The 14,389-nt window shown below is 45.4% G+C and overlaps 1 protein-coding gene across 1 annotated transcript in view; it reads right to left on the bottom strand.

The window, feature by feature from the left end:
- The window catches only part of CD2AP (CD2 associated protein), a 597,230-nt gene that overhangs the window by 296,946 nt on the left and 285,895 nt on the right, over positions 1–14,389 (bottom strand). The window contains exons 8-9 of the mRNA XM_085610578.1: positions 14,222–14,309; positions 2,086–2,180 (exon numbers count right to left, since the gene is read on the bottom strand). Of these exons, the coding sequence (XP_085466704.1) occupies positions 2,086–2,180; positions 14,222–14,309 (183 nt within the window). The remainder of the gene's footprint in view (positions 1–2,085; positions 2,181–14,221; positions 14,310–14,389) is intronic.

Raw genomic sequence — 14,389 nt, 5'->3', positions numbered from 1 at the left:
TCAAAGACACTAATAGCATGTTGCTATTTTCAGCAGAGCTGAATGCAACGATTCTTTCTGGAAAAGAATGGACCAGGGACCCTGATGGAACAAAATATGTATAGAAGGATTCCTGACCTGATATTTGATCAGCAATCCTATAGCATTGGGAAGCAGATGCTAATTGAGATACTCAAAGATGAATGGACTGAGACAACTAAGTGATAAAGTTGGGAATGATCAACCAGTTAGAGTATTTGCAGATGCAAAACTTTAATCAGTTATACTATTTTGTTGATCTAACATTCCTATCATGTTTATTTATTTTCTATTGTACGCATTACAAGGTTCACTAAGTTTTGTTAATAAATTTTATATAGAGCTCAATTACCCGAAGGTGTCTTGGCGATGCCTTGAGAAGGAGCCGGATAGCTGTACAAATATAGGACATGGCTAGTGGTTGTAAAGCCAGAATTTCAAAGCCTTTCTAAATTGAAAAAGATTTTGTGAATCGTTAAGATTAAGGGGAAGGGAATTCAAGATTCTAGGTCTGAAAAATAAAGCAGCACTTAAGTTGATGGCTAGGGGCCCAATGCCGATACATTTGTGGACTTTATACCATTTTCAATAAAAAAGTACAGAAAACTTGCTAAAGCGGGAGCTCCATGTTATCTGGTAACTTTGATTTGACAATTATACAATGGATTCATTGAACAAATCAATAATTGAGCCCTGCGGTTGGTCCTGTCCCTCTTTTTCAATTTTGAACTGTTTGACCTAACATGGAAGAGGAGCACAATAAGCACATTACCCACCAGAACCCCACAAATGACTTTTGCTGGGCACAAACGAGACATTTTTATACTAACTAGTCATATAATAGAAATCGCCTATGTTTTGGCAACAAGTTTTCTTTCGCTATTAATACGCCCATTTCTAATCCTTTCTACACCTGGCACAGGCAGCAAATTAAAATGGCTCACTGGGTAAGGTTTTGAAATGATTTCATGATTCAACTTTGAATCATTATGCTTTCATTTTTTTTTTCTTTTAATACATTATGGCTACAACCAAGTCCATGTAGCAGCCAAGTGGCCCCGCATGTTCAACTACCACAGAGAAGCATTCAAATTGTCAATTAGGATGCAGGGAACAAAACTGAATGGGGGGGAAAAAAAGAGATAAGTGGAATGTTTGAATCAATCTCAGTCAGTGGTAATCAACCTCGGCCACCTTTCAGTCCAATTTTTTGCTTACTCAGATACTCCAGACAGGAAGCATCCTTGTGCAAATCAGCTTTGATCTTACTCCACTAGGAAAAGTGCCTTTGCGGCTGCATTTCCTAGGAATAGGGACAAAAATCAATATCGAGCACATCCACAGTACATGAAAAATGTTTTAGGGCCTTGTTTTGGTGCTCAAGTCAAATTCGGAAATTTTTTCAAATCAAGATTTGAGGTAAAGACAATAAATGTTGCTTCCTTTCCAGGGTTCATACCGTTGTTATATGTACATCAAACAAGGATACAAATCAATTTTGTGCATGAACAATGATACACCTTACAACTGTAGCCTTAACAGTGGTGGTCCAAAGCATCAATGGGGGGGGATGGAGGGGAGTTGGGAACAGATCTAGCAATACTGCCATGGATAGCTAGAAAATGTCCAGAAGGATACCCAATTCCAATAATTGGAAGTCTGTCTGTAATGTGATTCAGCGTACTAGTACTTCATGCTTGTTTCTAATAATGGGAAACAGTTCTGTCAATGTTAACATCTGCATACAAGTAAATTATTGGATGGAAACGCAGATTATTAAAAATGGCAATATCTGTAGGGTTAAGTACCAGATCTAATAAATCTTTAGAGTAGATGATTTGTGACATTGCAATTCTAATGAGGCCCATAGGAGTGGTCTGAATTGTTTTAGTTACTGTAACTGTGCAGTCCTTATTTCAGGCTACTTAACTGGTGTATAAATCACTTACAACATGTCTAAGAGACTGCTCAATACCCACCAATTACAAAAACAACTCTCCTGATTAACTATCCATGCCAATGTAGTTTAAATGTTAAAATATGATAATACACATTTAAGCATCTTACCTTACTTATTAAGGTGATTATGTCCCCTTCTTTAAAAGTAAGTTCATCGTCATTTGAACCCTCATAGGAAAATAAGGCCCTGCAATATTCTTTAGCTGTAAATCAAATTTAAAATTAAAATACTCGTCACAAAGAGAATCAACAATATAAAAATGTTTGTGATAATTAAGCACATACAATGATATATGCATTTCATAAAATCTCACTTGTGTGCTTCTTTTACCCATAATAGAAATGGTGAGAGAAAATGATGGCAGAGATTAAAAAAATAAATAAAAGAAATACAGATTATCTGAATTTCTAAACCCGGTCATCCACACTTCGCCACATTGGCAAAGAAATCCAGATGTGTAATGTGAACCATCCAACATGATCAGAAAACCTCAACTAAGGGTATAGAAACCAAAAAGTTAATAATTCAATGAATATTCTGACACATGCCCCTATCTGTTTATGCTGTAAAGGAAATAACTGTGCATGTATGCAACAAAACTCATTCATCTTTAAAATATATCCCTTTGTGTAATCCTCTTTTCTATAATCAAGTCATAGATGCTGAACTGAAAGTAGCTTTGTTTTCAAGTCAAGTCAAGTCAAATAGGCTTTATTTCGACATAAAATATCTTAAAAAGCATACATACATCGGAGGTCATTTAGAGCATTTACTAAGTAGAAAACGTAAAAAACCCTAAATATTCTAAAATTCATCATTTTTTCTACATTTGACTAAAAGGAAGGTTATTTAAATTAGCTAAAAAGAGTTAAAATCATGATTAAACAATTTGCCTAAGTCTTTTTGACCGTATTCGCCATGCCCAACCTAGATACTTCGAGGTGGCGCATGCGAAGAATGGGCGAGTGTCTGTGAGTAAAATACGTAATGCCACGTTACAATGTCTAGTGCCCAGAGTAAGGCACATCGGTTTTAACCATTTCATTCGGGGGACCTTATAGGCGGGGCACTCGAATAACAAATGGGGGACAGATTCATGACGCTGAGGGCAAAATGGACACCATGGCGCTGTCTGGTATGGTATTTTCCAGTGGCATGTGAGTTCCATGACCGGGAGGAGACCTGTTCTGAATTTGAAATACAGAGATCTATCCCATGGGGCAGTAACAATGTCCAGGTACAGTTCTCTGATAGGGACGTCTTTGTGCTCCAAAAAGTTTCTGGTAGATTTGCAAATTGTTGAGGAAGAATTCCTTTTGTTTGCTACCCGTGTCCAATACATTTGTTTTAACATGGATTTGGGCGGGGCTGACTGTTGGTGCCATGCTTCTTCCAGACCCAGATTTATAAGTAGAGCTTTGACGTCCCTTAGCCATTTTATTTTTGCCCAGCCGGGGCAGTTGATTATCTCCCGTAGGCCTTCCGCATAACTTGAGAGCTCTGGCACTCTCCAAATGCGGGCCCATAATAGCAAGGGGCGTAGTTTTGCTTGATCTTCAATCGCCCGGCAACCCATGTCCAATTGCAGGGGTAAAATGGGAACAGAAGGGCCGAGAGACATTAGGCTTCTCTGGAAGGCGTTCTCAGCTAGAGTTAGCACTTTCACATTTGACGTCCCCCAGAGCTCCGCTCCGTAAAGTGCTGCACTTATTCCTCTAGCGGAGTAAATATCCATTACTGCCGCTATTGGTCTTGTGGATGCTGCTCTCTGTTCTTTCAACAGAGCCCCAGACACTCTTTTTAAGCTCAACAACATTTTGGTCAAGTGGCAGTCCCATTTCATTGTATCCACCAAGCGAATGCCCAGATAATCAAACGTTTTAGTTCTTTCAAGGGCGACGTGCCCCAGTGTGGGAGGGGGGCCAAGCTTGTGTGGGGGATTCAAAATAAGATACTTAGTTTTGTCTGTATTAATGCAAAGGCCTCGCTGCTTACAGAAGGTGTCAAATCCAGAAAGAAGCCGCTGGAGGCCCATCGGAGATTTTGACAAAAGTAAAGTATCGTCGGCAAAGAGTAAAGTAGGAATTAAGCGACCTGCCAAACGTGGAGCATCTGCAGGAGTCTGAGTCAGAAAATCCACCACTCCATTTACGTATAAGGAGAACAGGGTTGGAGCAAGTACGCAACCTTGTCGTACACCTCTGTTCACCTCAATTCTTGAGGTCTTTTGACCATTTGGCCCCCAACGTATTTGGGCGTAGTTATTTTCATGGAATCTCATGATCAAATGAAGCAAATAGGGTGGCATGCCCAGGTCACACAGCACTTTCCACAAGTTGTTTCTAGGCACCAAATCGAAGGCAGTGCGGAGGTCGATGAAGGCCAGATATAAAGTACCCTTTCCAATTGTGACGACCTTCCAGTAGATCATAAGTAGCCTTAGCGATTGTTCTATCGTTCCTGTCCCGGATCTGAACCCAGCCTGAAAATCCGAGAGTATCTTATTCTCGTCAGCCCACTGCTGGATCCTAGATAAGAGGATCTTGCCCGCCACTTTTTGGGAACAGTCTATTAAGCTAATCGGTCTGTAATTAGCTGGGTCGTCTCTTAAACCTTTCTTGTGCAGGGGAACCACCTCAGCTGCCATCCAAGAAGCAGGGAGGGGGGCGCCTGCCATGACTGCGTTCAACAGCGAGGCAATCATCATAGCCCATTCACTTATGTCCATTCGGATGAGATCGCCAGGTAGGCCATCGGGTACAGCTGCCTTGCCAGGGACCAGGGATTTTATGGCAGTTTCGGACTCTTTTCTGGAAAATGGACTCTCCTCGTAACTGCCGGCACCTTGAAGAATCTGAGGTAAAGGGAAGACCATCGCTTCTGTAGCAGGTGCAGTATACAGCTTTGAGAAGTGTGAGTGCCACTGGTCCTCGGTTATATTGCATGTAATGACGGTGTCCAGGGGTCTATGTTTTTTTCGTAACAGATCCCAAAAACCTTTTGCATTTTTTTCTATGCTTGCTGCGCGAAGCTCCTGCCAGAAGTTGTCTTCCCAGTCTCTCCTGGCTAAATTTATTGTGGATTTGTAGGACTTACGTTTAGCAGCTATTGCTAGGGCATCACCACTCTTTACTGCCATGATTAGAGCTCTTTTTCCAGCACGGCACGCCTGTGAGTACCAGCCAAATTTGCCCTGTCGCTTAACATGATTTTTGTTTGCCTTGGGATTTGGTTTGACCAGGAACAGGTCCCCTATCGCTGTCGAAGCCTCACTGAACATGGCTGCTATCTTATGCGGGCTAGGAGGTTGATTTTCCAGGGTTTCAGAGGCTGCGGCAATAACGGCTCTGATGCAAGATAGTTTTTCTTCATCAATTGCCACCTTGTCCCATTTTAAGCGTCTGAGGCAATTGGAAGGGACCACCCCCCCCAATGACCTCTGTTCGAGTGCCGCAGGAGCTCCGATTAATGAGCCACTGGACCTCCACCAATATATTAGGGATAATGAGAGTGCATTGTGGTCACTTTCCAGGGAGGGCAAGATTATCATGTCCTCCAAGTGTGCCCACAAGGAAAAGTTTAGGAGGATATAATCTATCCTAGATGAGTGGCCCACCCTATTATACGTGTGTGCACCCGCCGGGTCTGACCGTGTTCTCCCGTTTGCTGCTCTCAAACCGAACTCAAGTGTGAGGGAATTCAGTTGGACAATTCTAGGTGTCCACCTTTTGACGATTGGAAGATCGAGGGGTGGAACGCCTCTCCTCGAGTCTTCGTCGAACAGGTCCAAGGATTCGTCGGCCATCAAAGGCTCGAAAGTGCAGTTAAAATCCCCCATCACCAAAATTAATGAGTCGCCACGACACTCCCCCAAGGCTGCCTCAAGAGCCAGGAGGGTTGGTGACGAGGCCCTCCCAGAAGCCCCTCGTGTGTAAATGTTAAAAATCTCCAGCTGCTCAACCATATTTGGGCATGTTACGGTGAGCCGCATCAAATCTGGTGATTTTTGGGGATGGTGATACACTCGCCAACCTAATGATATGTCGACCCAGACTAAAAGACCTCCAAATGGGCGCCCTCTTCCTGATGCTGGAATACCTGCCGGGACAGAGAAGGAAGCATATCCTACTCTATGCCTTGGTTCCACGCACCATGTTTCTTGAAAGGCGCAAACGGCGTGGGTCTCAGTAAGAGCCACCCAATCCGGGGCGTCCAACTTGTTATTCAGGCCTGCCACATTCCAACTGATAGCCTTCAGGATAGGACGAATCAGAGGCCCTGCACATCCAACAACCCTGCTTGGGGACCCCGAGTTTCCTACACCATCCATGGGCTCAGTAGGCTCAGATCTACTATCAGAAGGGGAGGAGATGGTGGTGAAGGACGTTGGCTGGAGCGTGAGGGGGGTTTTTAATGACGAGGGGACACTCACTGCTTTGTACAACCCATTTGCCTTGGGTGGAGGGGCTTTTGGTGCAACTTGATTATCGAGTCACCAACCCCATCCATGTGGTGGAGCCGCTTGAGTCGGCGTCCTTGCCCTTACTCTGGCATCCAAGGTTGGGTAGTGAGGATACCATGCACCTCTGCCCTCATCCGGCAAGGGCTTCTCAAACCCGAATAACGGGGGGGGACGATAGAAATACCCCAAGTCCCTGGTTTGTATGTTGCAAAAATTGTGTGGCGACTGCTGGCTGCAGATCATACCTGCTGCTCTCGGATCACTAAAGTTAATTAGTACGCAGTCCCCGGTTAAGTCCTTGCGTCTATTTCCAATCCAACCCACACGGCGGACATGAGCTATCCTACCATCAATATGCCCTGGAATAGGTCTGTTTAATCTGAGCCAGGACAGGGTCTTGTGTTTGAGATCAGAGTACAGCTCGCAAGAACCCTCTTCAAGCTCCGGGACCCCCGTGAGGATTACCACATACGGTTGGCACCCAGGGGGAAGGCTAACATTGGGGGTGCTAATTTTTGTCCTACCCGGTAGTAGTTTTATTGGGGGTTTAGCTAGAGGTTTAGGCACAACATGACTGCCAGAAATGAGATTAGGTGCAATTATATTTCCTTCTGGTACGGTTGGCGTATTTTCAGCTACCTTGGAGGTTGACGCTATGACCTCTAGGTTAGGGGCAAAGTTAACTTTAACTTTAGAGGTCTTCGCTGCTTGATTATTTGATTTTTGCCTTGGGGGGCTCAGTCTAGGTATAGGATTGGAAGTTTGTGGAGCAGGACTGATGCCTGTATTAGGTTGCAGTGACTGTGGGGCCTTCCCAGGTAAGGGAACTGTATGACAAGGCGTTGGCTTCGAGGGTGCCAATGTTACTGGTGTCACTGTACCACACCTTGACCCTCCGTTGTCTTCTCCCTGCCTCTTGGAGTGGAATTTGACCAGTGATTTCACGGCATAGAAATTATCCAACATTGATTGCTCAAGGGTGGCTAATTTCCGTGTGAGACAATCAATCTTGTCTGCGAGGGGCATCACCACAGACCTAAGTAGGCCCTCAACGTCTAAAGATCGGAGGACAGTATCAGTGTGCACTGCCTGTGGAGCTTGGGTGGAGCCAGGAGACAGTGGCGGGACAGGTGTGCCTAGCGGACGAGACAGGTCCCTGGATAATAAAGCTCTAGTATGAGCATTAGTTGATTTAGGGATACCCCCTTTGGTCGCGTTATGCCTACTTAATTTACTGCGTGGTTTCAGAGAACCCCCCCTATATGGGCTAACAGGGCGCTTTCTTTTCCTGGGTGCTGCATAACCTAAAAGTGGTTTCCCAGATGGAACAGTCGCTAAAGCCACTGCTAAAGAGGTACCAGCTTCGGTAGGTGCAGCTGTTAAAGGGAGGTGTAAAGCTTTGTTAGATGTAGCAAGAGGGCTTTGGGCGTAGTTGATCTGAGGTTCAGGGTCATCGTGATGGGTCCCCAGCAAGGGATTACATGAGTCGAGTAGGTTAGGATGAGTTGAGTCGTGAGCAATGTCCGGTACAATGGTCGTTACCGTTTCGGAGTTTGCCCTAATCCGACTCTCCCTCTCGATAATGACCGGTGAATCAACTACCACAAGTGATGTGGGTGGTGCATTAACTGGGCTAGGGGCTAGGGCGAGGGTGCCCAAAGATGAGCGCTTGTGTGTCAGGCCCATAGAGTCCCGGGATAGTCTTCGTTCAGCTAGAATTATCTCCTTTTCTACAATGGAGACTGCTCGGGAAATGAATTGGTCCATTGTGCCTGTGACTGTGTTTCCCACAGCTTTCCTAGATTTACTAGCTCTAGTTCTAGTACCTGTGGCCATAATCCCGTCTCACTCGTACCCACTTAGCAGAGCCAAGGGATGTGGCCCGGCCCGGCCTCTTCTGGCCACTGATGGCCAAAGATGGTCCCGCCCTTGTCCCGGGCTTCTCCCGGATGCTCCCGCGTGCTCCCGCACAGCGGGGAAGGGGCGTCGCTTTATTGAGACGTGAAGCTCCCAACAGCAGCACCAACCCAGAACTGCGACGCGGCACCCGCGGAGCGGGTGCGGCGAGTTGTAAGCGAAGGTCCAGCAACTCCAAACAACTTCAAAGAAACGCCGGTAAGCCCACAGCGTGTAAGGATCACGCCGTAATGAGGAGCTCAGACGCTTTTCACCCTCTGAGCGAGGGGTGGGAGGGGCAGCAGGTCAGCAGGTGTGCCAGAAAGCAGGGGCTCCTGGTAAGATGAGTCCCTGTGGCGGCGCTGGTAGTGCAGGCTCGATCCCTGCTTCCTCGCGGCTTTCCTGATTGCTGTGAGCAAACGTGCTCCCAACAGCAGCACCAACCCAGAACTGCGACGCGGCACCCGCGGAGCGGGTGCGGCGAGTTGTAAGCGAAGGTCCAGCAACTCCAAACAACTTCAAAGAAACGCCGGTAAGCCCACAGCGTGTAAGGATCACGCCGTAATGAGGAGCTCAGACGCTTTTCACCCTCTGAGCGAGGGGTGGGAGGGGCAGCAGGTCAGCAGGTGTGCCAGAAAGCAGGGGCTCCTGGTAAGATGAGTCCCTGTGGCGGCGCTGGTAGTGCAGGCTCGATCCCTGCTTCCTCGCGGCTTTCCTGATTGCTGTGAGCAAACGTGCTCCCAACAGCAGCACCAACCCAGAACTGCGACGCGGCACCCGCGGAGCGGGTGCGGCGAGTTGTAAGCGAAGGTCCAGCAACTCCAAACAACTTCAAAGAAACGCCGGTAAGCCCACAGCGTGTAAGGAGTAGCTTTGTAGTTATATATGGTGCAAACTCGACTCAAAGGTACTGGAGCGCTTTACAGGAGTACCAGGTATATTACACAAGGTCCATTCAGTAGCTTTTAGGCATGGGGGAGATTAAGTGATTTGCACAGAATCACAATGTGTTGCGGCAAAGCCGGGACTCAAACCAAACTCCCAGTTCCAGAGTCAGCAGCTTCTGAGTCTACCCCTCAAGGTGGTACCTGTAAAGGTCCCATTTCACAGACCTTTGTTTTGAGATTGCCTTAGATCAAATTATACAGGGATCTGAGGGACGATTGGAAACTATTTGTAAACAATTCCTGTTACACAGTGTTTTGAGACAACAATGTTAGAAATTGTCGATTTCTAAACTGTTAAATGTGCTTCTGTAGTTTAATTAGAGCTTTGAAATTTGGAAGAAGTGAAGAAAAACTGACATATTACAATAAGTGTCTAGGTCACCATAACCAAAATAACCTATATAGCATTATTTAAGTGTATCTTATATACGCTGGTATCAGTTTTTGACAACTAAAGAATAGAGCATTTAGGTAGGTTATAGCAATTTAAAAGAGAAGAGCAGACTGTCAACGTAGTTAAGCGTATACAAGTATAAAACCCCAAGGAACTAAAAATCTGTTGAAAGTATCACAACACAAGAAGCAACTGAACAAATTACTAAGGTACATGGAGATGAAATTGGGTTCTAACCAAGAGTCTTCAGAATCTGTAAGAGTTGTGAATATAGAAAAAGTATAACCTCAGTTCTTGTGGAGAGTGTAACAGCGCATTATCAAATCTGAGCAGTTCTCGTTATCACTACTCAACTATATCATGCAAGAGTAAGTTATAGTTAGCTAACTATGACCGCTGAATTTCACTGGTTTTGTACGAGTGAATTCTGAGCCTAACTATTACGTTTCAGTAACCTTTAGAGATATAGATATAGATATAGAGATATAGATATAGAGATATAGATATAGAGATATAGATATAGAGATATAGATATAGAGATATAGATATAGAGATATATATATAGAGATATATATATAGAGATATATATATAGATATATATATATATAGATATATATATATATAGATATATATATATATAGATATATATATATATAGATATATATATATATAGATATATATATAGATATATATATATAGATATATATATAGATAATATATATATATATATATATATTTATGTTTTTAAGATTTTTATTGCGCACTAATACCCTAGGGTGTCTCGGCGCATGCAGAACTTCCTAATAACAAAGGCATCTGAAAGGATCACTGGTTGAATAACCAAGTCTTCAAAAGCTTACGGAACATGATGAGGGTGGGAGCAGTTTTTATAGTCAATGGGAGGGAATTCCACAGCCTGGGAGCTGCCACCAAAAAGCGTCTGTCTCCCCATGTAGAGGTTCTGGTGCGTGGCACCGGGAGCAAGTGCGTAGAGGCTGATCTTAAAGTTCTTTTGGGAACATAGATCCAGAAAGCGTCCTTCAGGAACTTAGGTCCTGAGTCATGAATGGCTTTATAGGCAATGCATAGGGCCTTGAACTTTATACGACTCTTTACTCTCAGCCAGTGCAGATGGTGTATGGCCGCGGATGTAGGGTGACGAAATGGAACGTCAAGCAGTAATCTGGCTGCCGCGTTCTGTACTGATTGCAGCCTGGCTAGAACCTGCTCCTGAGCATTGAGGAAAAGGCCATTGCCATAGTCCTTTTTTGAAAAAACAAGGGTGGTAATTAAAGTTTTTCCTGCAGTTGAGGGGAGGTATGGCAGCAACTTCTTGATTTTTCTCAGCATATAGAAGGAGGATGCCGCCACAGCGTTGACGTGATGCTTAAAAGACAGTTTGTTATCGAACATGATGCCGAGATTCCTGACCTTGGTTACTGGAGTGGGGGGGGACCCATATCGCTGGGCCACCAGGTCACAGACCACTCAGGAGAAAGCCTACCAAAGGTCAGCACCTCGGTCTTATCCGAGTTCAATTTTAAACTGTTATCCGCCATCCACGAGCTAATGGCCATCATCCCTTCCTGGAATTTAGCGGCGACTGCGGGACCATCTTTTTGAACAGACAGCACCAGTTGGGTGTCGTCAGCGTAGGTGGTTAGCCGCAGCCTGTGAGCTTTTATAACCCTCGCCAGGTCCGCCACATATATATTAAATAATGTGGGGCTTAGCGAGGATCCCTGAGAAACCCCGCAAGGGAGAGTAAAAGTGGGTGAGTAAAAATTACCCAGTTTCACCGCTTGAGTTCGGTTGGCCAGAAACGAAGCAATGAGATCTTTTGCGTGATGAGTTACCCCCATGGATGCGACACGGTCTACAAAGATGGAGTGGTCGACCGTGTCGAAGGCGGCGGACAGATCAAGGAGCACCAGGACCGCCGCCCCCCCCGATCCATGATGGTCCTGATCTCATCGGAAGCTTTTATCAAGGCCGTTTCTGTGCCATGATATTTCCTGAACCCGAACTGAGTATCATCTAGAAGATTATGATGGTCAATGAACTCGGATAATTGCAGGTTCATAACTGACTCAAATATTTTGGCCGGAAAAGGTAGGCAAGCAATAGGCCTATAGCTGGCTGAGTCAGTAGGATCTAGAGACGGTTTTTTCAATAGTGGTTTAATAACTGCCTTTTTCCAGACTTCCGGATAGATGCCTGATCGGAAAATGGAATTACAAAGGTCCGTTAGGGGAGGTGCTATGACCTCAGTGAGAGTGTTCAGTATCGCAGGGGGGCATGGGTCAAAAGGGGAGCCGGACTTGATGGAAGTAACCAACCTACTAATGTGTTCAGTTGAGACCGGGAAAAAGTTGGTGAACTTGGGCGTGTGAGAAGGGGGATCAGGGGCAGCGAAACGTGTAGGGAGGGAAAATGACGAATAAATCCTGGAGACCTTGGTAAAAAAGAAACTGGCCAACGCATTGCACAGAACTTTAGGGTTCCGTCGGAGGGCCTGTAGGGGGGTTGGACAGGATGTCAACTACCTGAAACAGGTTTTTGGCTGAGTTTTGAGCTGATTCAATTTGGGCCAGAAAAAAGATACTTTTGCATTTTACAATAGATTTTTTGTATAGTGCTAGGGCATCTTTATAAGTCTGCCTATCGACAGGATTATAATGCTTTCGCCACCGCCTTTCCAGGTTCCTACAGTGTTGACGCTGTAAGCGGAGACCGTCCGTGAACCATGGAGCAGATGGTGAAACCCTGTTCGAAATAAAAGATTTAGCCGGGACCACATGGTTCACTGCATCAGAAATCCATTCCTGGTATCTGCTGGACGTTACGCTGGTATTAGGGGAAACCTCGTACCGGGAGTCTGCTAGAATCTGGGAGAGAAGTGAATGATCCAGGTTTTTCCAGGCTCTGGAGCTGATGGAAATGCGGGGCATGGGTTTAGAGAGGTTGCGGCTGTTAGCCTGAATGGTGAAGATTACAGCGGAATGGTCCGACCATACCACAGAACTAACTGAAGAGAGGGAAAGCTTGGGGTTGTTGGTAAACAACCCGTCCAGCGTATGTCCAGCTTGATGTGTGGGAACATCCACCAGTTGCGATAAGCCGGCCACATGTAGGTCAGCTATTAGTTGGGAGGTATCTTTATCCCCTAGCTCCTCCAAATGGAAATTGAAATCTCCTAGGATGGTAAAATCCGGATGGCTTATAGAGTTCTACAAATTCTTCAAGGGCCCGAAGGAAGCGCGAGTGTGGGCCAGGGGGACGATATAACAGAATCCCTTTAAAGGCCTGATTGTGGTTAAGTGAAATAGAGAAAAGTATCGCTTCACAATCTTGTCGACTTAGAGGGTCAGTTTTGACTCTTAGGTCAGCTTTGTGAATTATGGCTAAGCCACCTCCTCTCCCTGTAGTTCTGTCCTGTCTCACCACACAGAATCCCTCCGGGGTGGCTGAACAGAAATCCGGGCCTGAGGAAGCATCTCCCCACGATTCAGTAATAAACAGGATATCAAGCTCCTGAGATGTAATAAATTCCCTTATTTCCCAACAGTGACTCGGGAGAGAGCGGGCATTAATGAGTGCTACATGGATATGGCGAATGGGTCCTGGGCCAGGAGTGCGCTTTACAGGGGAGGGAAGGGGGAGAGCACATTTACAGCCTGGCCATGTGGCGGGTACGGATATTAGACAGGTAGCGAGGGGCAGACATAAACACCGATCACTAGGTACCCCTGAGTTAAGATCCATCAGCTGGGAATGGGAGTATCGTCTCCTAGTGCTCTGGTAAACCAGGTCTGCACGACCAGGGGGAGTGGCCCTGGGCCCGGAGCTGGCACGGACAGGCGCAGACAGGCTCGCCTTTGGCACGCCCGCGGCACGCGTCCGCTGTGCGCTCGCGTCATCGGCTCCTAATATTGCCGAGTATGCGAGTCACGTGAGGGGGGGGTGTCAGCGTGCAGCTGAAGCTGTGACCTGCCCTACAGAAATGGCCCTAAAGGAGCATTGAACACAGCTCCGTGTGCAAAAGTAAAAACAAAGCGACGGTTTAAAACTAATATTCAAGTTTCGACAGTTTCCCCCAACCAATACCAGTAATTCCCAAGGACTTCGTCATATACACACACACACACACACACACACACACACACATGTATACCATACAAACACACAAACACACCCACAGGTTATGGTGATAAGTAAATCAAAAAAATTTCAGTAGCAGACTCCGATAGCTTGTTAAGCAAGCTACACAAGGCCGTAGAACATGCACTGTGAAGTAATGAGCAATTTGTTCTAGACATTATGGCTGCATTCTTTAATGTAACACGTTTTTTCAGTGATTATATGCATATGTAGTACATAAGCAGAAGCACTAAGTGTAATATGCTATTTATAATCTTTGCTCAGCATGGTGGACAGCAATGATTCGTGAGTAGCAAAGCCTTGAGCAGGTGGTCATGCCACCTCTGCCCCTGGAAAGTATAAAATTATAGAAACATGTACAGGAAACAGAGAAATTGCCTTACCTTTTGATTTTACATCGGTTTCAGCTTTTCCTACTTCTATACTAAATGCATTGGCTACTTTAGGACCCGATGGTTGGGTAGGCAATGGCTGAAAATATGCAAAGAAAAAAAGCATATATTATAATAGCAAGATCATTGAAGAAATGAGAATACAACACCCACCACTGT

This window comes from Triturus cristatus, chromosome 6 (assembly GCF_964204655.1).
Source record: "Triturus cristatus chromosome 6, aTriCri1.1, whole genome shotgun sequence".
NCBI classification, from domain to species: domain Eukaryota; kingdom Metazoa; phylum Chordata; class Amphibia; order Caudata; family Salamandridae; genus Triturus; species Triturus cristatus.
Note: the sequence above shows the minus strand (reverse complement) of the source record. Positions and strands in the feature narration are given on the sequence as shown.